This window comes from Barbus barbus (genome assembly GCF_936440315.1).
Source record: "Barbus barbus genome assembly, chromosome: 3".
Classification (NCBI taxonomy): Eukaryota; Metazoa; Chordata; class Actinopteri; order Cypriniformes; family Cyprinidae; genus Barbus; species Barbus barbus.
In genome coordinates this window covers 18,955,416-18,980,291 of record NC_136731.1, presented here as the reverse complement: position 1 = coordinate 18,980,291, position 24,876 = coordinate 18,955,416, and the positions used below count along the sequence as shown (strand labels likewise).

Here is a 24,876-nt window from a genome sequence, read left to right as displayed (position 1 = left end):
ATAAAGGACAATAATGGCCTAATTCGATGTCAGAACGGTGAATTTCACTGAAAGGCAAAAAGTATTATAAAACTAATATTCATATGAAACTAGGAAATGCAGAATTCCCCATCTGTGCTATTCATGTTTGAAGTAGAGCTTACAGTAAGAAGCTGCTGATAAGATTAGGATATAATATATATATTGTATGATTAATTAAATAAAAAATATATGAAAATGAAGCAGCTCAATGATTTTGTTCAACTGTCCAATTTTACCTAATGCAATATGTATTACTATTTTCTACAGTGGTTATATAATGGATGAAGTAGCAGGCTATAATGACTTTATAATTTCTTTCTTATACAAGAAATAACATTACTAATTCATGTACAATGGATATTGCTGAAATGTAATATCCATTCAACAAGTTGACTCCTGAAACTGTGCAAGCTTGATTGGAACTTCTTGCAGACACATTCAGCTTTTTAACACAAACTTCCTGTGTCAACAAACCTGATTGTATACTTTGTTGAAGGCATCCTGCAGTTTGCCATGGACAGAGGCCAGCTTCTTAAAGTCTCTGTTGGCCTCATGAATGGGACAAAGGATTTTGTAGACTTCATTTATGGCCTCGTACATGGCAGCCTGGAGGAGAGACAGAATCTACAGTCAACTTTCAGTTAATAGTTAATAATCCCATAAAAAAGTGTGGTGCTGGCTTGGATATGAGTCTAATCCATTTGATTCCCTTGGATGCACGATGCATTTCCATGACTGTGGGGGGAGTGATGTGATGTGAGCTCTCACCATGTTGAAAGACGCAGCTGCTTGCTCCAGAAGTCCCACGAGCCCAGACTCACTGAAGTACTTCACTGAACAGATGCCCTCCTCCTCTGGGGACAGAATATCATCAGACACCGCAGACTCCTCCAGCACATTGGACGAAATACTCTGTGAAACGCAATCGAAGCATCAACAATCCACAAAATCTATCATAGGTATTATGAGAAATTATAATAGAATTTTAATCGAAACAGAAGTGTCCAGTGAAAATGTGTTTTACATTTGCATTTTCACTATATTCCATTCAATATGTCAAAATTATTACTTGCTAATTAAAGTTTATTTAGAAAATGTTTTAAAAATTATAATTTACTAATTTATATTAATGTTTAAAATTAATTAAATTATTAGTTAAAATGTGTAGAATTATTTTACATAATATAATGTTTGCAAATAACTATGGGATTAATTATGGAATTATTATTTATAACATTGTAAAGTTATATAAACTATACATTTTATTAATTTTTATTAAATAAAATGACAAACATTTCATTTCAACCTTTTCTAGAACTGATAAAATTTCCCTGATTTTTCCTGAGTGTTGGAATAAAACGAAAAACGAATGAAAGCAGTGTGTTATTGTTTTTTGTTATTATAGCTTTGTTATAACATTATTTTTATTATTCATATACTATGCATTTCTTATTACTTTAAAGTAGTTTTCACTTTTATATTTTCAGTTTTAATTTCAGTTTAAAGTTTTACTATATGTAATTTTGTTTGTGCTTTTTTCATTTTCATAAGTTTTTTGTTGTTGTTTGAAATATTCCTACACAGCTTTTTTCCAGTTTTTGTAATATTAGTATTTCAAGTTCAACTTTTTTTGTAAGTTACATTATTTTGTACATTACCTTATTTTGTAAAAAAAAAATAAAAAAATAAAAATAATAATAATTATTATATATATATATATATATATATATATATATATATATATATATATATATATATATATATATATATATATATATATATATATATATATATATACACACACACACACACACACACAGAGAGCTGGGTAGATTACTTACAAATTGTAACCCGTTACTGATTCCAGATTACATGACAAAAATGGTAGTCAGTAACGTAATTAGTTACTTTACAAATTTTAGGTAATATAATCAGATTACTTTTAGATTACTTTTGTTTTAACTCGTTTATCACATTGATTTCAATAGTATTATCTTGTACCATAATGATGTAAAAAAATGCAAAGAGTAAGAAAACTTATAACATGAAGTGCATTAAACATTATATTACGTCAAAGTTTCCCAAACTAGGGTTCGTAAAGGAACTGCAGGGGGGTTGTGAGTTTAATGAAAAGCTGACAATTAATTAAATCATAAAAAAATTAAATTAAAATAAATCCTTTTAAAACAAATTCCCTTTCGAGAAAAGCCTCTTCACTCGGCGGCCATATTTTCGCTTTGCTGTTTCTCCCATTCATAAATATAGGAGTGAACTGTCTTTGTATTTCTATAGTCTTTGTTTTAAATAAAACAATTATTATAAAAAAGATGAAATATTTTTATTTACCTGCATGCCATGTGATCATTAATCAACATCAAAGAAACTGTGAACATGCAAATGTGATACTTAATTATTGAAATATTTATTTTAAAATCAAATATATTCGGTGAATAAGGTTTAGATGACAAAAAGTTTTGGAATGCCTGCATTACATGTAACTAAGAAATAACGTGAATATGTGCATTTTAATTAGTTATAATTAATAATACATGGTTAAAAAACCTAGAGTAATAATTCAAATAAAAATGAATGTGTTCATCGGTAGTTGATGCAATGTTGAAACCCTTCTTAAACCTGAAATGATTTTTGTAAATCCAGTGGTCAAATGCTGTCGCGACCTGAAAAATGACTGATCTTTGTGTGAATGTCCACAAAACTGGACTATATATACATATATAATATGTTTGCATTCGGTAGGCTATTTTAGAAAGGGAAATTTAAAAGATGAAAAATAGAAATTAGGGAGAATCAATGATTTATGAATAATGTATTGCTATTGTGTGAATATGTAATCATGTAATCAATAAAAAAAGTAACTGTAGTCTGATTAAGAGTATTTTAAAATGTAATTTACTCTAATTACAAGTACTTCATTTTTGGAATCTGATTACGTAATCCAGATTACATGTAATCAGTTACTACCCAGCTCTGTATATAGCTCTGTTTTTTTTTTTGTAAACAGCAACAAAGCCTTTCCTGGTGGAAACATTTAACTGCAACTTTTTATTCAATTATTAGATGCTTCTTTTAGTGTTTTTTTTAAGCCATTTGGTTTACAAGGACACAGGAAGTGTCCTCATAAACCATATTTTCAAGAACACACAAACAGGATTTTACCTGGAATGACACACAGCCGATAGGAAGGTAGCGGCAATCTTCAAGCATGTTGAGGTACTCCGCCACCAGGGCGGCGCTATGCACCAGGCAGTGTGCTGCCTCCGCATGGTTCCCTCTCTCTGAGTGCTTCCCTGCCATGTTCTGCAGCCACGTGAGCCTCAGATCAGGAGAGTTCTGATAGCCCTTAGCAATCCTACACAGAGAAGAGCCATTTGTACATACAGCACAGGGGCCACATTGAATGTCCTTTGGTTTTTATGATAAAGCACTGACCTGTACATGAGGTCTATAAGCATCTCTGGGTCCTGCTGGTGCTCCTTCATCTTCACAGTGTCAGTGAGAATCATGTGGAGGTTGAAGACGAGATCCTGCACCTACAGACAAGACAGAAGAAAAGTGACTCAGTATTATGGTAATATCAATGATATGCTATTATAGTTTTTGTTACTATTTTGAAATTGATTTTATTTTTATATGTTCTGTTTTCACTTTAATTTGAAAGTTTTTAAAACATTTGTGTTTTGTGTGGAAATGAGAAATGCTGCATTGGCAAATAGCTGAAATAATCTGTATAAAATAAAAATAAAAAATCTATCCCTTTATGTATCCTTAAAGGGCACATTAATGATGAGTGCTGGGTTTTTATCCCCTGTGGGATTCGAACCAACAACATTTTAGCTACCAGCTCCGCTCCAAGTGTTTGATACCTGCTCAGGGAAGGGGGAATCTCTGAGCTCCAGGTCATCCTCGGCATAAGTGAGAATAGTTTTTAAAGAGCGTCGCAAATGCTCTTCATTGAACTTCGTCGAGGTTCCCACGAGTGAAGACAGAGACATGGTGACCTGCATCTTCACACGGGCGAAATTCTACAGAACAGAAGAAAAGACAGCATTTAGTTGATCATATTTCTCCTATATGTAGCGAAAGCTGAATCAAGGATAGGAGTTTAAAGTGACAATGCCTTACGTTGCCGATCTCAAAGTTCTGTCTCATCAGCAGGTAGAGGGAGGCGCTGGCGTGGCTGCGTACAGAGCTCACGCTGCTGCTGCAGTGACGCAGTAACCGCAAACACAGATCGGCACAGAGCTCAGTGTCCTCCTCAAACAGCATCTCTGGGAACTACACAAACACACGTGCAAAGCTTAGTTTCTTCTACAATTTCCTTTGTGAGCTACGTCAAATAATATGTACACAAGGCTAACCTGAACAACAAGGGAAGGTCTTCCAGTTTCAAGTTTGTTTTATTTAATCAAACAATCATTTTAAAAAAAATACACAGACAGCATGAAGAAATATGCATTTACATTTCTTAAGAAAAATGTGAGCGGTACAATTCTGCAAAATCTCATTGTAACAATGATTGCCAGGATGTTTGTTCTTGTTTAATTTGCTCCACTGTGCACTACAATATCTTGCACTATCCATTGTATATACTACCTTTTGGAATACCTCACTTCTTGTCTATTTTATTTTTTATTTGTATCTATTTATGTTTGTCTATTATGCCATAACCTTGTGAGCTGCTAAACAGTCTTTCGTTGTTTAAAACAATGACAATAAATTCTATTCTATTCTATTTATCTTCTACTGTGTTTTTTAGTAGTGATGGATCGACGTGGAGTTCTTTAATGGCCAGTGGAAGGACCAAGCTCAAAAGTTCACTACAGTTCAAAAGTTTAAGGTCAGTAATAATTTAAATGTGTGTGTTTTTTTTTTTTAAGAAAATTGTGTTTTTATTCTGCAAGGACACATTAATGTGGTCAAAAGTGAGAGCAAACACATTTATATATGTTGTTACAAAACATTTCTGTTTTAAAAATATTAATACCTTTTTATAATCAAAAGAAATGTTTCTTAAGCCACAAATCAGCATATTAGAATGATTTCTGAAGGACACTGAAGACTGGAGTAAAATTCAGCTCTGATCACAGGAATAAATTACATTTTTTAAATTACATTCAAATAGAAAACAGTTATTTTAAACTGTACTAATATTTAACAATATTTGCTGAATATTATTTTTCATCAAATAAATGCAGCCTTGGTAAGCAAGAGAGACTTATTTCAAAAACATAAAAAAAAATGAATGGTAGTGTGCATGTGATAGAATTGAATGATTTTAAATAACATGGGTTTTGAACCAGTGTTCAGTTATTAGAGTTAGGGATTAACTAGCTGTGCTGACAACAGACACAAACCTTGTAGACCAAAGCTCTCTGTGTGCTGAAGCAGTGCTGCAAGAAGAGGGCACTCTGGTTTCCTGCCATACTGTGGAGGAGGGCTCTCAGCACACCACCCAAAACACTCTCCTTCAGCTCTGACATCACCACCGTCTGATGCAAAAACACACACAAACACTTATGAACTATGTGAAAATGACCCATGTCGTAACGCATTGTATTTGTAGTAAATGCATTCAAATGAGTCACAAAGTCTGCTTTACTTTGACAATGATCTCCAGTGTGTCCAGGGCTATGAGAGCAGCTTCTGTCGCCAAGTTTCCATCCACTACCAACTCCTGCTCCACCTCTGCTTTGGTTCTGCACAGAGACAGTGTTTACAGTAAGATATTCATAGTGCCCATATGACACACACACACACACACACACACACACACACGTTGGTTTTTGTGGTTTATGGGGACTCTCCATAGACGTAATGGTTTTTATACTGAACAAACTGTGTGTGCTATTGCCCTACACAAACCCTACACCTAAACTTAGCCCTCACAGGAGACTTTGTGCATTTTTAGATTTTCAAAAAAACACCATTTAGTATGTTTTTTAAGCCTTTTGAATTACGGGGACATAGGCAGTGTCCTCATAAACCACCTTCATATTGTGATACCTCTGTCATACCCGTGTCATTATACAAATTTGTGTCCTCATAAACCACATAAACATGCACACACACACACACACACACACACACACACACACACAACTGTATGTGTAGCCAGTGACTATGTGCTTCATTAAATCGACAGACAGCTACAGCAACATCATTCAGATGTCCAGTGAAAGTGATCAGCAACAAAAAGCTATTCAGTGAGAGAAAAGGCAAAAAGACACACTTGTCCACTCTGTCTGCGTTCTGTCTCCAGTGAGTGACATTTTTCCTCCAGCGGACGTTCTCCTGACCTCCGTAAGGACTGCGCTCTGTGGAACGCACAGGAACAGAGGTGAATGACAAATTCACTGCTTTGATATTTACTCGCACAGATACCAACAGAGCATCCGTTGTACCTCTGCAGCGACGGACCATCTCCTGTCTTGCTCCTATGGAGCCCAGTATGGCCTCCTCCAGACGGGCCTTCATGTCCTGAGACTTCTTAAAGGTCAGACTGTTTATCCTCTCCAGGGCTTTCTTCCCCTGAGAAGAGGCACAATAAACCGAATTATCAAAAACATGTAAACATGCAACACAAAACTGCACTACATAAAGTAAAAATTTCTGAATGTGTCAGAAGAAATGGTGTAACATAAGAAATGACTTCCAAAATTACAGTTCCAAGTTACTTTTGGAATTTGAAAGAGGCCATATCATATTTTTAGTAAAAAAAATTCTCTCCCTGTGGTACATGTATACATTGTTAGTAAAGGTTTTGTACCAAAAATAATTGTTCCTGATCATTTCCACCTTTTCTCTGGCCCTTGGAATTAAACAGGATGTTTAGCCAAACATAGGTTTAAACTAGCATATCCTCAACAACAGCCTCTTTGTAAATAATTACATTGTGGAAGATTTATAAAAAATAAATTAAAAAGTCTAAAGTTGAATGCAATACAATGATCTCAAACTGCAAGAACATGTTCTATATATTGCATTTTCAAGTTATTAAACATTATTTTTTAAACATGATTTTAGTAAAAAAAGTGTGTGTGTATATGTGTGTATTGCAAATATATATGGTTTTATTAGTATACATACTATCCAGTCCTAAAAAGTCTTTAAAAGATTTTCAATTTAAAGTTCCCTGATTTTCCAAGATTTTAAAATGTGTTCGGAAGGATACACCAGACAATCAGAGGGGACATTCAGACAAACAAGTGTTATTGCTTCGTTTGGTATTTGATAAAACAGGATCAATCTCCTCACTGCCTGACCATGACTGAATGGACCATGTTTCTAAATACCACATAGTCATTACTGAGAAGGGCATTTGGATGTACCTTGTATTCAAAACAGGACAGACAGAGGTGAAGAAGATCAAGCAAGCGGTTGATTTGTGGAACAGACAGGTCTGAGACCCAGCGCTCCAACAGTCCTGCATCTGCATTCTTCAACACCCACAGGAAACAAACCAGCAGCGTCCTGCTGCATTCTGCAGAGAGGGCGCTACACTGACGGCCCGCCTGATGGAGAAACAAAAACACACTTACACTCACACAGATAAAACACAACAAAGCCAACCGATTAGACATCACATCCAGCAGCCTGTTTGGGACAGACATATACAGAGGACGTCCTAACACACCCATATGTATAATAAATACTTAGACACACATGAACCTCATTTCCTCAGGCACACACAAGCCATTAATATTCACTAATGAACAAGAAACTCTTGTTGTACACTTTCAGAGCAGTCCACAATAACTTCCCCTCTAGTGGTGGAGAGCAGTCCTGCAGTCAACAGAATAGACAGGAGTGAATATGATGGGCTCCTCTAGTGGTGATTTTAAGACACTGCAGCTGTGACATCAATTCAGATGAATGTGCGGGACAATTGATTGCACTTTATTTTACAGTATGTGTACTTACAGTGTACTTATCAAAGAAAGTACTGGTAATATAAGGTAACTACATGGGGTAGGGTTAGGTTTAGGGGTAGGTTCAGGGTTAGTACCTAGTTATAGTAATTACTTTAATAAGTACACAGTATGTACATGAGGAACAGGACTTAAAATAAAGTGCTACCTGAAAATTCAATTTCTGTTGTTTGCCTTTCTATATATTCCACCAGAGCAATGGCATTGGAAAAATATGTGGAAACTTTATGTGCATAAATATAGCTTATTTCTGAAAAATAAGAAAAATACTGTTTTTAAATTTGGGGCTTTTTAGATAAAAAAAGAAGAAAGTACTGTGAAATTATTAGGGGAACATGATTAGGGCATGTTGCAGGCCAGACTTGAACCTGAATTATCTGCATGAACACCAAGGCTTAATATGAATGGGTCACTGGCACTATGGAAGAAAAATAATGACAAATAGTTCTCAAATTTGGGGTCAGTATTGTTTTTTTAAGAAATTAATAGTTTTATTCAATAAGAACGCATTAAATTGACAAAAGTGACATTAAGAAAATATTTATATTTCAAATAAATGCTGTGATTTTTAACTTTCTAATTATCAAAAAAAAATCAGCTTTCACAAAAATATTAAGCAGCTCAAAAATGTTTTCAACATTGATGATAATAATAGCTTTCTTAAGCAGCAAATCAGTTAGAATGATTTCTGAAGGATCATGTGACACTGAAGATTGGGGTAATGATGCTGAAAATTCATCACAGGAATAAACTACATTTTACAATGTATTGTATTAATATAGAAAACTTATTTTAAATTGTGATATTATTTCACAATTTGACTTTTTCAATCAAACAAATGATGCCATAAGAGACTTTAACCTAAACATACTGTATACTACCGTTAAAAAAAAAGTTAACACTTCACAACCTTCATTCATATTCATACCATGAGTTATTAACAGTGGTCAGTGAGCAGGTACTCACCACGGACGGCAGAGTGAAGGGGTTGGCTTTGGAATGGGGGAGTGGTGAGCCAGCTATCGCCATGGCAACAGACTGGCTGATGGTGCCGTTGTCTGGGTCGCTATCGTCGACGAGCGCCGAGGTGTGACGTACACGCTGTGGGGATGTGTCTGGGACACACAAAGGTGGAGAGATACATATCTCGGCTGAAACGGGACTTTTGTTCAGTTTTTAATGACTGTGGAGCGCTGACCTTTAAAAGACTATTCAACTCATAAACAAAGAGTTTATATAAATAACCCCAGAGATAAGCAGTCTGCTCTACTGTGGGCGCTTGGCTCACAGGGTCTCACTAACCGGTGAAGTCGTGAAGCTGGGGCAGCGTATCCATGACGATGGGGATGAGTGGCAGGTAGAGCTGGGCGATGTGCGAGCGGACCTGGGGCTCTGTGTAGCGGGGGTCTGCGTCGTGACTGCACAGCAGAGAATGCAGCGCACTAATGGCCTTCTTGTGTAGGAAGAACATACTGAGAAAGAGGTGTGAGATGTGATTTGAGGTGTTGGAATCTATGTACTATTTATAAAAGCAGTTCAAAAACAGTTCAAAGTTTTTTCTGCGCTAATTTAAAGGGATAGTTTACTCAAAAATGAAAAATACTGCTTGTTTTACTCACCCTCAAGCCATCCTAGGTGTGTATGACTTTCTTCTTTAAGACGAATACAATCAGAGTTATATTAAAAAATGTCCTGGCTCTTCCAAGCTTTATAATGGCAGTGAATGGGGGTCGAGATTTTGAAGCCCAATAAAGTGCATCCATCCATCATAAAAAGTGCTCCACACGGCTCCGGGGGTTAATAAAGGCCTTCTGAAGCAAACTGATGCCTTTGTGTATGAAAAATATCCATATTTAGAACTCAATAAACCTCTAGCTTCTGATATCTCTAATCTCTAGCTCACGAGAACCAAGTTTTGTTTACAACAAAGGAAAACCAGTCTCCTCTTGGCTTATATTGAAATCCTCCGACAGTTTTAGTAATTAACATACTTTAGTTTTGCTCTCTCCTCTGCGCTTCTGCGTTCATTACCACGTTCAAATATGTCCTACATCATCTGCTGAACGCCTCTCTCTCGTGAACGACAGTTAGTGGAAGCTAGATTACATTTTTATAGTTTTAAAAATGGATGTTTCCCTTACAAAATAGTATCGATTCAGACGGCCTTCATTAACCCCTGGTGCAATTTTTTATGATGTATGGATGCATTTTATTTTGCTTCAAAATCTCGACCCCCATTCACTGCCATTAGAAAGCTTGGAAGAGCCAGGACATTTTTTTATTTAATATTAACTCAATAATAAACTTAATATTTATTTAATATTACTGATTGTATTCGTCTGAAAGAAGAAAGTCATACACACTTAGGATGGATTGAGGGTGAGTAAATCATGGATGGGCTAATTTGAATTTTTGGGTGAACTATCCCTTCAAGGGTGAAACATGAAACTAAATGGCTTCAAACACTTAAAATATGCAAATACTTAAAAACTTTAAGTACTGTATCATTCATTTGGAATCTCCAGATTCCAAATCAGGACAACAACATCAGGTAAAACTCATGTACAGTATTGTGAGATATATACATGTGATATCGAAAGTGGCATTGTGAACTATGATATTTCACCATTATTTGTACTTATTTATACAATTTTGGGAATTGTTACGAACACATTTTTTTAATTGTGAATATTATATATCAGTACTTTGACAATAAGATGAAAGAAATCAGCTACTGACACGAGCACGAATGTCTAGGTGTCTCCCTAGTAAAATACTTGAGTGTGTGAGCGTGAGAACGTTTCTCACCCCTCTCCGTCTGGCTCCAGGATGAGTGACAGTTCAGCCAACAGCAGACCAGAAAGAAAATGCTGCTGGCGGAACGGCACCGACAGTTTGAACATGCTGACCACACCCTGATCCTGAACATGACAGGAGAACGCTGAGCTCTACAAGAGAAGACACAGAAAATGCCTGCTTCAGCACTGCCATAACAAAGTGAAGTACAATTCATTCCCTAAGAGGATTCCACTGAGTGTCAGCAGACAGAAACACAACATCCATCATGACAGGATTTAAACTCTACTGTGAGAAACACTGCACTGACACTAGATTACTGTGGAGTATTAGAATGTGGTCCGTTTATATAAACATTTGGAGAAGAGCACTCTGTTTAATCCACCCAAGAAAACATGAACATCCAGCTCTCAAGAGTGGAGCAAAACAAACATGTAATTATTGCCAAATTTCACAAACCTGAACGAGTCAATCTGGAGGAGTAAAGTAATTCTGCCTAATTCTAATTAACATTCCTCACACATAAATCACAGTCTTAAACTGCTTTTCCACTGAAATTACCAGGAACAATTTGTCCCAGGAACTTGTTTTCCTCCAGGCCGGCTGCTGTCAGCGTTTCCATCGCAGTCTAAAGTACTGCGAAGATTAGGCAAATAGTCTGGTGATGTAGGTCTACGCGCGTTTTTCAAGTACGCAAATTTGGGACTTGCATCCTCGGTAGTTTGGACTTCACAAGTTTGACTCGGCAATGTGAACTTCCGGGGATGGGACGACGCAAGTCCGGTAATTCTGCAAATAGCAGAGTACTTGATTACATCAGTCAGCTCACCTTGGCTACTGAAATTTGCCTCACTATATTTACAATAAGACGAAATATGACATTAAACACCACTGCCTCATTTAGTTTTCATTTAAACATTAATAGCCGCAGAAATGTAGTTCAGGGAATGTAGGCTACATACATTACAATGAAACAAAATATTATATCAAACATTGCCTCTTTTCATTTTCACTTATTAATAGATTAATAGAATAAAGACCAAAGATTACCTGTTAGATTTACCCAAAAGTAATTATATCTTGTGTTTAACCACTACAGAGATATCAGACCCTGCGGCAAATGTCAGAAGGACTAGCCGTGTGGAGCTCACGTCTCCAAAATCGGCGAAGCACATTTTCAAATAGGCGCTGTCTTTATAAATAAACCGCAGATTTGAGTTTTAAACAACTACATTCTTGCCTGAAATACTTTTAAAACTACATTTCATGAGACAATAACAATTAAAAAAAATGATGCGAATAAATGGTGGTTGAAATAATGCTGCGTGAACACAACCAATCAGCATGTTCAGCACCCAAGTCCCGCCCCCGAAAAAGTCCCGGAATTTTTACCCGGAACTTTATTTAGATCCTGGTTCCTGTGGTGGAAACACACCGAGTACTGGCCCAAAGTCCCTAGTTCCTGGGGAAAGTTTATTTATTATTTATAAAAGAACATTTATAATGTTACACAAGGTTTGTTTGTCAAATGCAGTTCTTTTTGAACTTTTTATTCATCAAAGAATCCTTCTCAACGTTGATAAAAATAAGAAATGTTTCTTGACCAGCTAATCAGCATAACTAAAGACTGGAGTAATGGCTGTGAACAAATATTTTTACAATCTTTTTTTCCATGCGGCCTTTCTTGAGCAATTTATATATAGCATATTATTCAAAAATATTTAAAAAATCTTTTCAAACTTCTGAACTGTGGTATATTATTCTAGAAAAAAGCTTTATAGCCTGTGTGTCATTTCCCTTGTATTGATTGTGTGAATGTGGTCATGAAGGTCTAGATATAATTAGGTCAAACACAGAATCTGCACTCTACACAGAAAGCCCCGCACATTTATGATAACAACTTCTGTTTTTGTAAAAAACAAAGCGAAAAGTCAAGATATTTTCTGTAACAGCTTGACTTGTACCTGAAACACTCATTTAAGAGTAACAGAAAGTGAGCTAGTATGAAAGTCTGTGTTAGTCTGAGTGTGTGTGTACCTGAGAGGTGGTGGAGGATGTGGATGGTGAGGGGGATGCAGGGGGACTGAGGGTGGCGCAGGGCAGGTTCAGGGTGACGTAGTGCTCGTGACTGCAGACGATCCGTATGAAGTCCATCCTCAGCGCTGTCTGAGAGCTGGGGTTCTGCACCGTGTGGAGCTTATTATTAATCTGAAGACACAAATGCACCAAACTGTCATCTATCACTGAAGTTTCTAGGGTGGAGCATGTGTCTTGTTCACTACACCACTTGCAATCCATGTAAACCAGGCACTATGGGCACTAGTGCGCTTTACATTTTATGTGTACAAAGTCTAGTGATCATGGCATGCAGAAATTCATCAAATGGTGACAAAACTATGGATAAGGGCATCATATATTGAGACTACACTACTCAAACACACTGAAAGCATTTTAAAATGTGTGCTTCTGCAGTTTGTGCATGTACCTGTTTATAATACGAGCGAATGAGGTTGAAAACAAAGCCTCTGTCCATGAGAGACAGCAGGTCATTGAGGAAAAAGGCCAAGCTGCTGTTTAACCTCTCCACTAGCTCGACATCCTGAAATGCACACAGATATTGGTTCAGACAAAGATAAGCATGCTTCCTGTTGATCCACAACAAGAGTAAACAGTCATAAAACAGAATAGAAACCACCATAAAGTCTCACACATCCCCTTATCTACATAAAGTCTATGTTCCTCCAACAGGAAAATGAGATCTGCTGCTCTTTTACCTTGTGACATCTGCTGGCTATATCTGCACTGATGGCACACACTAAGGCAGCAATGTCGTCCACAAAGCGGTCTGGGAAGCGCTGGCGTCGGGGCATGTCCAGGCGTGAGGACAGGAACAGATGATGGGACATGCTCTTCACCTGTTATCACACACAGAAAAATGAGTGATACCATCTGAAGCTTTGATTCTGCCTTACAAAACTCACCAAACACAAGGTTTTTCAAAACCTGCATGTCTAGAAACTATATGTGGAACTATTAAAGGGGCAATTAACTAAATTCTAACTTTTTTATTGACAAGATAGTAAGTAAATGACAACATTTTTTTATTTTTTTGGTTGACCTAGCCCTTTAATTAAAAATTAAAAGACTATTTATACTGTTCAGAGATTAAAAATAGTCAGTTGTGCCCACATCATAAACAATTTTTGTTTTACTAAATTTAATAGCTCATTCCTCTCGTTTAAGTAAACTGTGTGCAAAATATAATTAGTTTGCTTTGATTTGACTACGTTTTAGTTCAAACGAGGGACCAAATTATTACATTGTGCACACGATTTACTTAAAACGAGGGAATAAATTGTTATATAATGCGTACAATTTAGTAAAACGAGTTAACAAATAATTATGTCGCGTGCAAGATTTAAAAGTTTTTCCTCAATGTCATGCTCCGTAATTCTCAGTAATATTAATGATTTGACTGCACTAACTCTATCAGATGAGAACTTAATTGAGCTGGAAAATGGCACGAAATGGCACTGTTTTATTATTATGAAGCTGCTCTGTAACAATCTGTATTGTATAAAGTGCTATAGAAATAAATATGACTTGACTTTAGTTACTGATGTACAGTAAATGTAAAAGGTTGGGGGTCTACTGACCATGAGCTGGAAGAAGAACCAGGCCTGCTGCAGAGATGCCTCTCTCACAGTACTGGTGCTCACCACCCACTGGAGAGCCAACTCTTCATGAAGTAACTGAACCCAGAGAGCATTATTACAAAATATCCATACAGAACACAACCACACACAATCACACACACAATGAAGGCAGACTACTTTGAAATAGTAGTAATATATGTGCATGAAAAAGATGAAGTGGCTCACCGGGTGAGTGCATAAATGAGCGAATGAAGGAACGAATGAATAGGAGAGTGAACGGGTGAGTAAATGAGTATGTGCTCTACCTTCTTGGCGATCTGCCTGGAGGGAGGACAGAGAATGGATGTCTCGATGAAGGCAGACATGCGATTACTGGCACGCTCACTGGCCTGCAGACCAGTGGGTGAACACAGAGCAATGGTGGTGGTGATGACGATGAGGACAATGAAGATGATGATGAAGAATGGAAGACAAAGATAAGAAAAAAACGAGGGAAGAGGGGTAAGAGTCAATGCCTGCTACTTACACCAACCCAGATCCTTTTACAAATTTAAAATAATGAAATGCTATGTTAGGGATAATGTACAGTCAGCTGGTCATCAATGCAAAATAAACCCTGACGGCGTGATTGAGGTCTTGTATAATCCTTAAGGGGTTTATTTTGTGCTTACTACATGGCTATGCACCAAATAAATAACCAAATAAATTAAATCATGTAAGCAAGGATCTAATCATATTTATGTGACATTGTAGTAGTTAAATGCATTGGGTGAATCATTGCATATGTAACCTAGGTTGGTTACCAAGTTTCTCCTGACTGACAGGCAGGGGAAGCACAGCACACAAAGGCAAGAGAGATGAGTTGTTTGATGAAAAGGAGGAGGCATGAACACAACCTTCTACACAAATGCTCACACATCCTCAGACACAGACAAACATACATAAAAATAAAGCTAAATGGACAGCGGCAGAAGAGCTGGCAGAAGATTACAGAGTATGATTACAGAAGTAATACCAGAGTGAAGGCAATAAGAGCATACAGGATGACATGGTGTAGGGCTGGAATATGGACTTAGCATTTTAGAATATAAAAGTTGAGAATAAGGGGAATTAGGGTGTAGGGGACAGTAAAATATATTTGGGTAGAGTTTGGGACACTAACAAGTCATGTTGGGTTAAGGGTTTGAGACAGTGACAAGTAAAGACAGGGTTAAGGGTTTGAGAGTAACATGCAAAGTTAAGCCCAATTTATATTTCTGCGTCAAACCTACACCGCAGCTCTGTGTAGTATGCCGTAACCTACGCTGTAGCCTGACGTGCACCTCTCCAAAACAGCGCGTCAATTCTATGTGGAACGCAAGCGCTGTGATTGGTCTGCTAGAAGCCCTCCCTCCATATGTAGTTTTGTGTGTTTATGTGCACTTTAATATATTTGAATGTTACACCTTCTTATTTAAAATAAAACAAAGCAAAGAACAAGTGTCTTATTTATTATACTACAGAGCTTTATACATCACTAGTTGTCCACGTCAAACAATGTTGATCTGCCGTGGTACAAGTCCTTGTGCAGACTGAAAGAATGCCATCTTCTCCTGTTCCGTTGTTGTCTCCTTTTTGTAGTTTGCCGTGGTACTGCAGGTTACACAAGCAGCATGCCCGTCGACACTGCAGACTAGTCGACGCGGACAACGATACAAAAGTATAAATGAAAACTGACGCACAGCCTACGCCGTAGCCTCCGACACAGAAGTATAAATAAGCCTTTAGGGCTAATAAAGACAGTAATGTTACTGTTAAATGTTTGAGGCCGTAAAATTAAAAGTATTGTTAGGGTTAAAGTTTGAGACAGTAACTATGCTTGGGTAAAAGGTTTGAGACAGCAAAAAGTACTGTTAAGAGTTAAAGGTTTAATACGGTGAGTTTGAGACAGTAATATGTAATGTAAAGGTTAACATGTTCATACATTATTAAGTAATAATAATGTTAAAAGTTTAAAACAGTAATAAGTAATGTAGGGGTTAAGAGATTGAGACAATAACATGTAATGCTAGGGTTAAAGGTTTAAAACAGTGATAAGAATGTTACTATTTAAAGTTTAGAATTCTAACAAGTAATGTAAGGGTTAAGAGTTTGAGACAATAACAAGTAATGTCAGAGTTAGAGGTTTGAAGCAGTCACAAGTAATGCTTGGGTTAAAGGTTTAGGACAGTGATTAGGATTGTTACTGTTAAAAGTTTAATATAGTAACAAGTAATGTAAAGGTTAAGAGTTTGAGAAAGTAACACAATGTTAGGGTTAAAGGGGTCATATGACATTGCTAAAAAGAACATTATTTTGTGTATTTGGTGTAATGCAATGTGTTTAAGGTTCAAAAAACACATTATTTTCCGCATACTGTACATTATTGTTGCTCCTCTATGCTCCGCCTTTCTGAAATGCGTTGATTTTTACGAAGCTCATCGTTCTGACAAGCGAGGCGTGCTCTGATTGGCCAGCTATCCAGTGCGTTGTGATTGGCCGAATACTTCAAGTCTGTGACGGAAATGTTACGCTCTTTACCGTATTGTGATGCCGTGTCCCGGTGTGACAACACAAACAAAAATAAAAACCCATTAAAAACGAGGCATTTGTTGTATCCAGTGGGGACATAATTACTGATTATAATGACTTGTACTGTCTTTTTACACGTCGCGTTGCATCGTAAAATGCGCTGCACACACTCTAATATTTGGGTTGAACTGTTCTGGAACAGTGTTGTAAATACAACTTAACCACTGATTTCTAGTTGTGTCCTCTTTTGTAAGCCCAAACAAAGTACTTTCGCTTTCACAACGTCTCCACGACATGGTGCCGGCGGCAGCAACAATACTACAGCGAGAATAATAGTTCCTCCTTCTTTCATTACGTATATGTTTAGGCAGTGTTTTGCAAATCTTCCCACACAGTGATGTAGACATGTATGGGCGTGTTAAAATGAGCCGTTTTAGTGGGGCGTGGTCGAGTCTTAACTTTTATAAAGAATATCTCTTTGGTTTTGAGACTTTAGTCTTTGCAACTTCAGGGATCTTATCTATGCATGAACAGCTTGTAACACTCCAAAGAGAAAGGAAAACTTGAAATCGCATCATACGACCCCTTTAAATGTTTGAGATGGTAACAAGCTGCATTGAGAATGAGACCGTAACAGGTCATGTTAGGTTGTATGTTTTCAGAGAATAAAAGGTTAAATTAGGTTGTAGAGTTTGAGATGGAACAAATAATGTTATGGTTAAAAAAATTTGTGGAGTAAAAGGGTGTATGGTTTGAGGTAGTAGGGAGGGACATTAGGGTGTAGGTTTGATTGGCACCTGCTTGAGCTCACAGCTGGAGTTGGGATTCCGACGGAGCACTGCCCTTGAGCCCCCTGGAGCGTAAGCAGCGTTTACCCAGGAATGTGAGCGGTCTATGCCCTGCTTATCCACCGATGACACAAACACACACCACAGTGCAACACAGGGCAGGCAGAACAGCCATATACAGGTGCCACAGGGAGGAGACGAAGTGCAGGAACAAGAATTAATTTAGAGGAGGGTGGGGGACAATCAGGGTACAGTGAAGGAGGAGAGAGGGTAGGAACAGCAGTACCATAGCAAAAACATAGCACAATTATTAGCAGAGCAATCAACAGCTAGCACAGGAAACATCTCACAGTCAATCTCTGAGCCTGTAGCTCCAGCACTATGCAGTAAGAGTAGGGCAAAAACTAACTATTTAACGATTTTGACGAATCTGCTAATCTGTTATTTTCTCAATGCAACATTAAGCATTTATATTTTCCACAGAAATAGTTTGTTTTGCAAAGTGATGTCACTGATTAGTTAATTCAGTTTGCTGTAAAATAACTTTACGTTTAGATTTTATTTTATTCAGTAGTTTTCCCCAGTTTTTCATCAACAAAAGAAAACAAACTGAAACTGACTGTTTAAAAGGCAACAACAATAACAGCAACTATCACTTAAAGTGCTTCTTTTAATACTCAGTTCCTTTTAGCTGCATAGGCAAGGTAGAAATAATATTTGACAGAGTGGCCACATTGCAGTAACAACCAATTAGAAGCCAGAGGAAGAGCCGCCCACCTTGCTGCCGATGATTCTCTGCACCTCCTCGTCAGGGGTGGCTGGTGTTGAGGCCAGGTCAGGGTTGGAGTTACTAATGCTCTTGGAGCGGGATAAGAGCAGGCTGCTGGGTCTTGCCGTCGCCCTGGAGAGCGTAGCATACTGGATGGGGAGATTGTACGATGCGGCTCCCACTGAAGAAGGAAGTGGGAAGCACTCAGTGCATGAATAAGCATAAGCATTAAATTAAATAAGCATTCAAAGCATTAAATAAGCATTCTGCTCTTGAGATCAAATGAGAGTGAGTATAAATGTGAGTAAAGCATTTACCACAATACATAAACACTGAGCCCCAGAGAAATGAATCAGCAGAGTTCAAAGGTTAAAAAAAAATGTTTACAGCTTTAAGCAATGGTTCAATAACTCTACAGTACACACAAGGGCATTATCAAGACTTCAAAGTTCACCCAAAATGAACATTTTGTCATCATTTAGTCACCGCCAAATTATTCTAAATCCTGATTATTTTATTTCTTCCATAAAAAATGTACTGCATTATGTATCTCTTCCATAAAAAATGTACTGCATTATGTATCTAGAATAATTCACCCAACAATGAAAATTCTGTCATTAATTACTCATCCTCATGTCGTTCCAAACCCATAAGAGCTTTTGACCCTGCATAGACAGCAAAGCAACTACCACATTCAAGGCCAAGAAATGTAGTAAGGACATTGTCAAAATAATAGTCCATGTGATATCAGTGGTTCAACCTTAATTATGAAGCTATAAGAAGACTCTTTGTGTGCAAAGAAAACAAAAATAATGGCTTTATTCCACAATTTCTTGAACGTGGTAGTTGCATTTGTAACCTGTCCTACTCGCCCAGCTCCAAGTGGGCTTCAAACCGCGGTCTCCGGCGTGACCGCGGCCCCTAGCATCAATCGCTAGATCTCTTGAGATCAGGGGAGTGGGGTTTACACGCAGAGCTCTTACTGGCCAACGACAGTAACACATTGTTGTCTATGGAGGGTCAGAAAGCTCTTGGATTTCATCAAAAATATCTTTATTTGTGTTACGAAGATGAATGAAGGTCTTAGGGTTTGGAACGACATGAGGGTGAATAATTCATGACAGAAAGCCCATTTTTGGGTGAACTATCCCTTTAACGTTGAGCTGTATTTCTCACTCACCAGCAGGGGGAGATACAGGCTCTGTTGTGGGCAGGTGAAAGCAGTAGTGGATATAAGAGGACAGCAGATTGTTGCGGCCATGATGGTCCTGGTTTCCCTCTAAGTTCTTATGGATCTGGTTTACCAGCAGGGCCATGGCTTCAAAAGCAGCACGGCCAAGATTTACTGGATTTAAAGGAAGGCGAGGAAATGGATTACACAAGGAAACACCAAAAGATTGGTGTGTAACAAGTAATATTAGAGACCATATCCAGTGTTGCTAACCGATCTGTCCTGCTATGACAGGAGGGTGTACAATTAGCATTATGAGCTTGCTCATCAGTTGATGCAGGAAGCGCACGCAAGTGTCCAACAGTGCCCCTTTCAGAGCCGCCATGCTGGCCTTCAGCTCTGCCTCCATGTTTGCCTCTGTGATTATAACATCCTTCAGCCGGAAAGGGAAGGAGTACTCCTCCAGAACATACACAAGTGTGAAGAACTTATCCAGGTGTGGATCCTACACACATTAAGTGAGACATGTATGTGAATGTACTTTTGTAGAAATCTGTTCAATCTGTGTTTTTTTTCCAGATTTTTCTTTTCATTACCTGTGTGTGAACTGAGGAGGCTGCCTTCACCTCTACATTGAAGACTCCTTTGTGGTTGTCCACCCATTTCATCCCTGGTAGCTGAACCTGAAACACACACAGGCCACAAAATATGCTCAGCACGTTTACATTCCTTCTAAGATTTTATAGACAAGTTGATGTTGCAATTCATCCCCAAGTCATTATCTGCAACTTGGATAATTAGGTTGCATGATTTAACATGATTTAAAAAAAAAAAAAACAAACAAAAGAAAAACTTTCAGAATTTAACATAACTATGAATACAGTCATGGCCAAAAATATCGGCACCCTTAGTAAAAAGAAGGCTGTGAAATTTGATCTGCCTTGTTAATCCTTTTGATCTTTTATTTAAAAAAAAAAAAAAAAAAAAAAAAAAAAAAAAAAATCTAACCTTTCATTGGATAATAAGAATTTAAAATGGGGGGAAATATCATTATGAAATAAATGTTTTTCTCAAATACACGTTGGACACAATTATTGGCACCCCTAGAAATTCTTATGCGTAAAATATCTCTGAAGTATATTCCCATTCATATTCACAATTTTGAGCACTCCAGGGTGATTATGAACATGAAATTATCCAGCCATGGCTTCCTGTTTCACAGAAATATAAATAGGAGGGAAAACAAAGCCCAAATGTCCTTAATCATCCAACACAATGAGAAAAACCAAAGAATATATTTCTTATGTGCAGCAAAAGGTAATTGAGCTTCACAAATTAGTGAAGTGGCTTTAAGAAATAAGCTAGAGCAGTGAAAATTCCCATTTCCACCATCAGTGCAATAATTAAGAATTTCCAATCAATATAAAATGTTATGAAACTGTCTGGAAGAGGATGTGTGTCTATATCGTCCTAATGCACGATGAGGATATTGTTGTTTGGGAGGGTTTCAAGAAAAATTCTCCTAGCTCATCCAAAAACAAACTCCAGCATATTCAGTTATCAGACACGACTGGAACTTCAAAATGACACTGGCTTCTATGGTCAGATGAAACTAAAAAATGATCTTTTTAGCAGCAAACACTCAAGATGGGTTTGGTGAACACAGGGATAAAAAGTACCCCATGTGTACAATGAAATATACCCTAGGGAAGGGGCGAAGGGAATAACTGAAAAGTCAGAGCTGTTGATAAAGCATAGTGATCACTGACTGTCAAATAAATTTTCTGTCAAGTTAAGCATGTTTTTGCTTGGTTTATTTAAAATATGCATATAATAAGGTTGAAATTTGAACCTGGGTTCCCTTTTATGCTAAATAAAAACTGTATCTTTAGATTAACTAGAAGCACATCCACTGCTCAGAGTTTTTCTGTTGTGCACATGGCTGAACTGATTGTGCCACAGCATGAATCTACAAATCCTACCAAGGTTCAGACTTGACTCATAAATATTATTGATTACATAATGTGACGCTTGCTGAGTAGGACTGTTGAGTAGTTGAGTAGTAACTGAATTACTAAAAGGAAGACTCATGATTATTAATTAGGACATGTGACTGAAAGTCTCAAGAGTGTTATGAAGCATCATCAACATGGGAAAATTAATATTCATAAGCTTAGCCTTTGTCATAGTAAAATCCATAGTCTCATCTCAACTGGATTTGTAACTTGCAATATGACTTGTCACTAGCATAAAACTGGCCTCTTCTTTTATGTTTTATGATGGTCTTGGTATAGCAGAGACCAGGGGATGAATTTTTTTAGCCACAAATATGCTAGAGTGATGGCATGCTTCTCTGTAAAGCATGAAGTGAAGTAATTTTACTTAAGAAAAAAAAAAAAAAAAAATGATTAAGAAAAAATTGTTATTCTGATGTCCAATATCTTTCTTCAGCTGTCTAAAGTGCTGATGCCTTTGAATTAACCTATCTTGTTTATTGGACAGATGATTATGGGGATTAAAGTAACAATGACTTCTTGTATTAAATGTAATATGTATAATATTAGTCCATTAATTATTATAATTTCTATTCTTGTTATAAGTGACAGTTATTTTTGGCACAGTTAATTATTTTCCATAATATGTCTAAATATAGTTGAAAACCAGATTTATCAGATTTTGTCATTTAAAAAAGTTTTTTTGTAATTACATTTCTAATAATATTATTTAAAATAATAATAATTAGTAGTAGTAGTAGTAGTAGTAGTAGTAGTAAATAAAAAAATGATTGTAAAAATTGTTAAAATGTCTAGTGCTTTAAAAAAGTGCTTCTTGAAAATTCCTATTATATAAAAAGATAGCAGGTAGTAGTAGTCTGTGAATTATGAAGATGAAATGATAAAAAAACAACAACAACAAAAAAACACAATTACAATTGCCCATCTGCCCTTCTTTTGACATCTTTAACTTCCACACACATTCTTTTAAAACACAACCACTAAGCATCACAAACACCCAGTTCAGGATAAGTCTCTTACGTCAGGAGTGAGGACTGAGTAGCTGGGTGGAGGTTTCTCCACAGAGACGGGCAGACTGAAGGAGCCGGTGCGCAGGCGGCCATGCTGCATGAGGGGGATCCACTGCAAAACACATAGGAACTATGATTAACCTGCACAGCATACATGCATTTCAAAAACATTTCCATGCTACATATGGCCTACAATCACATGACGCTACAACTTCAAAAGTGTCATAAGCAGCATCAGGGGAGGTGCTACTGAATCACAGCAGGGAAAGAGAGTGTGTGGGAGGTGACGTATAAGGATACGCCAGGTGTCTCTGAGGAGGGACAGGGTCACATGGAGGTGAGTGTTTCATCAGGTAGCCTGGAGCGCTTCTCCAGCGCTGTGGGAGTGTGACTGTTAGGAGAGGATAGAGAGGAAGAGGAGAAGAGAGGGGGTTCTTCTCTCACCGTGTAGCCCACCGGTGTCTCCAAGAGGGTATTCTGCTTGGGCTGGCAGCTGATGTGATAGAAGGTGAAGAGCAGGTGGTGGTTGTCAGTGAGGTTGGCGGGAATCTTCATCTTTACCTCCTCGTAGAACTCCGGGGACCTGAAGAGATGGAGAGAGGAGATTGAAAATGGCTGAAGTGCTTTTCAACTAGGGGCTGGGACCCATGAAGGAGCCGCGGCAAACTTTCAAGGGGGCTGCTGGATAACTTCAAATTATTTAATTTAAAAAAAAAAAAAATATGATTTACTTTGTTTTAAAATATTAATACTATTAACATAGTTGACACTGATATTATAATAAAATATACTAACTTCATTAAAATGTTTAAAATGCATACAACGAAGAGCTAAACTGAAATCATTCTCCCCTCCCTCCATAACTTTTGTTTTTAGTGAAGAACATAAGTTTCTGAAACCTCTGGATTCACAAAATGAATTGAGGTAAAAAAAAATAAAAATAAAAATACAAAAAGATATAATATTTTTGCAAGTAAAAGTTTAGAATAATTAAGATTTCTTCATGTTGTTTAATTAAATCTCTTATGCTCACCGATGCTGAATTTATTTGAACAAAAATACATTAAAAACAGTACTATAGTGAAATATTATTACTATTTAATTACTTTTCTGTGAAGGCAAAGCTGTATTCAGCAACCATTACTACAGTCTTCAGTGTCACATTATCCTTCAGAAATAATTTTTTGTCAACCAATTGTCTTTCGTAGAAAACAGTTATTGTAATAATTTTTCAAATATTACTGTTTTTATTGCTGTTTTTATCAACTAATTGCAGCCTTGGTGAGCATAACAGACTTTCAAAAACACGTAATTTCAAATTTTTTTAATTATTCTCCATCTTTCTTGCTCTCTGTTTATACAATAGAATAATATATATGTGTGTGTATATATATACATATATACTGTGGCGGGAGGAGCAAACGACAGACACAGTGGGTGTGGCGTCAGGCCTAGGAGAGGTTTTTATTAAACAAAAATGGTAAAATAAAGTGTCCAAAGGGGGGAAAAAAAGTGTCCAAAATAAACAGGGGGATCCGGTGTCCTCGTCGTGCTGCGGGGCTTGTGAAGGAGGGCAGTGTTCAGGAGGGAAGGGTCCAGGCAAGGGGCGGAGTCTGGTGGCCGCATGCGCTCCCATCTCGGGGGCCGGGGCGCGAGTGGCGGCAGCTTCCTCTGAGCGGCGTAATCCCTCTGCTGGCCGCGGCTCCTCCGAGGGACTCGACGGCCCGGCATCCTGGCCAGTCAGCCGTCTAACGGGTGCTGGCTGTCTCCCGGACTGCGGGTCCGGCAACTCACGTCTCTGGAGGTGCGGGGAATCCTTCGACGCTCCCTTCCTGGACCCACGAGGACACCAGCGTGCATGCACGGGGAAGAGACCGGTCTCCCGAGGAGAGGCGCGCTCGGCATTTAAGCAGCAGCGGTGATGAGGCTCCATTCACATCAGGTGCGCCTCATCACACGCCGCCAGTCGTGGCTATTCAGCGCCCCTCTACTCTCGCACACCCACTCCCGTCGGGAGCCTGGTGAAGGGCGGCGAATACGGGACGGGGTGGTGATGATAATAAGGGGGGAGGCAGCCGACTCGTCACAATACATATACATATACATATGTACATATATATACACACACACACACACAATATTGCCAAAAGT

General features: G+C 37.7%; 1 protein-coding gene across 3 annotated transcripts in view; it reads right to left on the bottom strand.

Moving 5' to 3' along the window:
* The window catches only part of LOC306855847 (dedicator of cytokinesis protein 7-like), a 56,305-nt gene that overhangs the window by 8,055 nt on the left and 23,374 nt on the right, over positions 1-24,876 (bottom strand). For 2 of the 3 annotated variants that reach the window (XR_013782963.1, XM_079394765.1), the window contains exons 17-41: positions 23,170-23,308; positions 22,736-22,837; positions 20,297-20,383; positions 19,974-20,205; positions 19,710-19,874; positions 18,538-18,710; positions 14,728-14,811; positions 14,423-14,518; positions 13,541-13,681; positions 13,252-13,365; positions 12,804-12,974; positions 10,779-10,918; positions 9,273-9,442; positions 8,937-9,085; positions 7,371-7,553; positions 6,444-6,570; positions 6,272-6,356; positions 5,642-5,738; positions 5,397-5,531; positions 4,165-4,317; positions 3,906-4,064; positions 3,472-3,572; positions 3,199-3,391; positions 790-933; positions 496-627 (exon numbers count right to left, since the gene is read on the bottom strand). Coding sequence is in view for 1 of the 3 variants with exons in the window: in XM_079394765.1 (XP_079250891.1) it covers positions 496-627; positions 790-933; positions 3,199-3,391; positions 3,472-3,572; positions 3,906-4,064; positions 4,165-4,317; positions 5,397-5,531; positions 5,642-5,738; positions 6,272-6,356; positions 6,444-6,570; positions 7,371-7,553; positions 8,937-9,085; positions 9,273-9,442; positions 10,779-10,918; positions 12,804-12,974; positions 13,252-13,365; positions 13,541-13,681; positions 14,423-14,518; positions 14,728-14,811; positions 18,538-18,710; positions 19,710-19,874; positions 19,974-20,205; positions 20,297-20,383; positions 22,736-22,837; positions 23,170-23,308 (3,472 nt within the window). In the remaining 2 variants the exon portion in view is untranslated. Of the gene's footprint in view, positions 1-495; positions 628-789; positions 934-3,198; positions 3,392-3,471; positions 3,573-3,905; positions 4,065-4,164; positions 4,318-5,396; positions 5,532-5,641; positions 5,739-6,271; positions 6,357-6,443; positions 6,571-7,370; positions 7,554-8,936; positions 9,086-9,272; positions 9,443-10,778; positions 10,919-12,803; positions 12,975-13,251; positions 13,366-13,540; positions 13,682-14,422; positions 14,519-14,727; positions 14,812-17,769; positions 17,872-18,537; positions 18,711-19,709; positions 19,875-19,973; positions 20,206-20,296; positions 20,384-22,735; positions 22,838-23,169; positions 23,309-24,876 lie in introns of all 3 variants that reach the window. The other variant, XR_013782964.1, reaches the window with a different exon arrangement.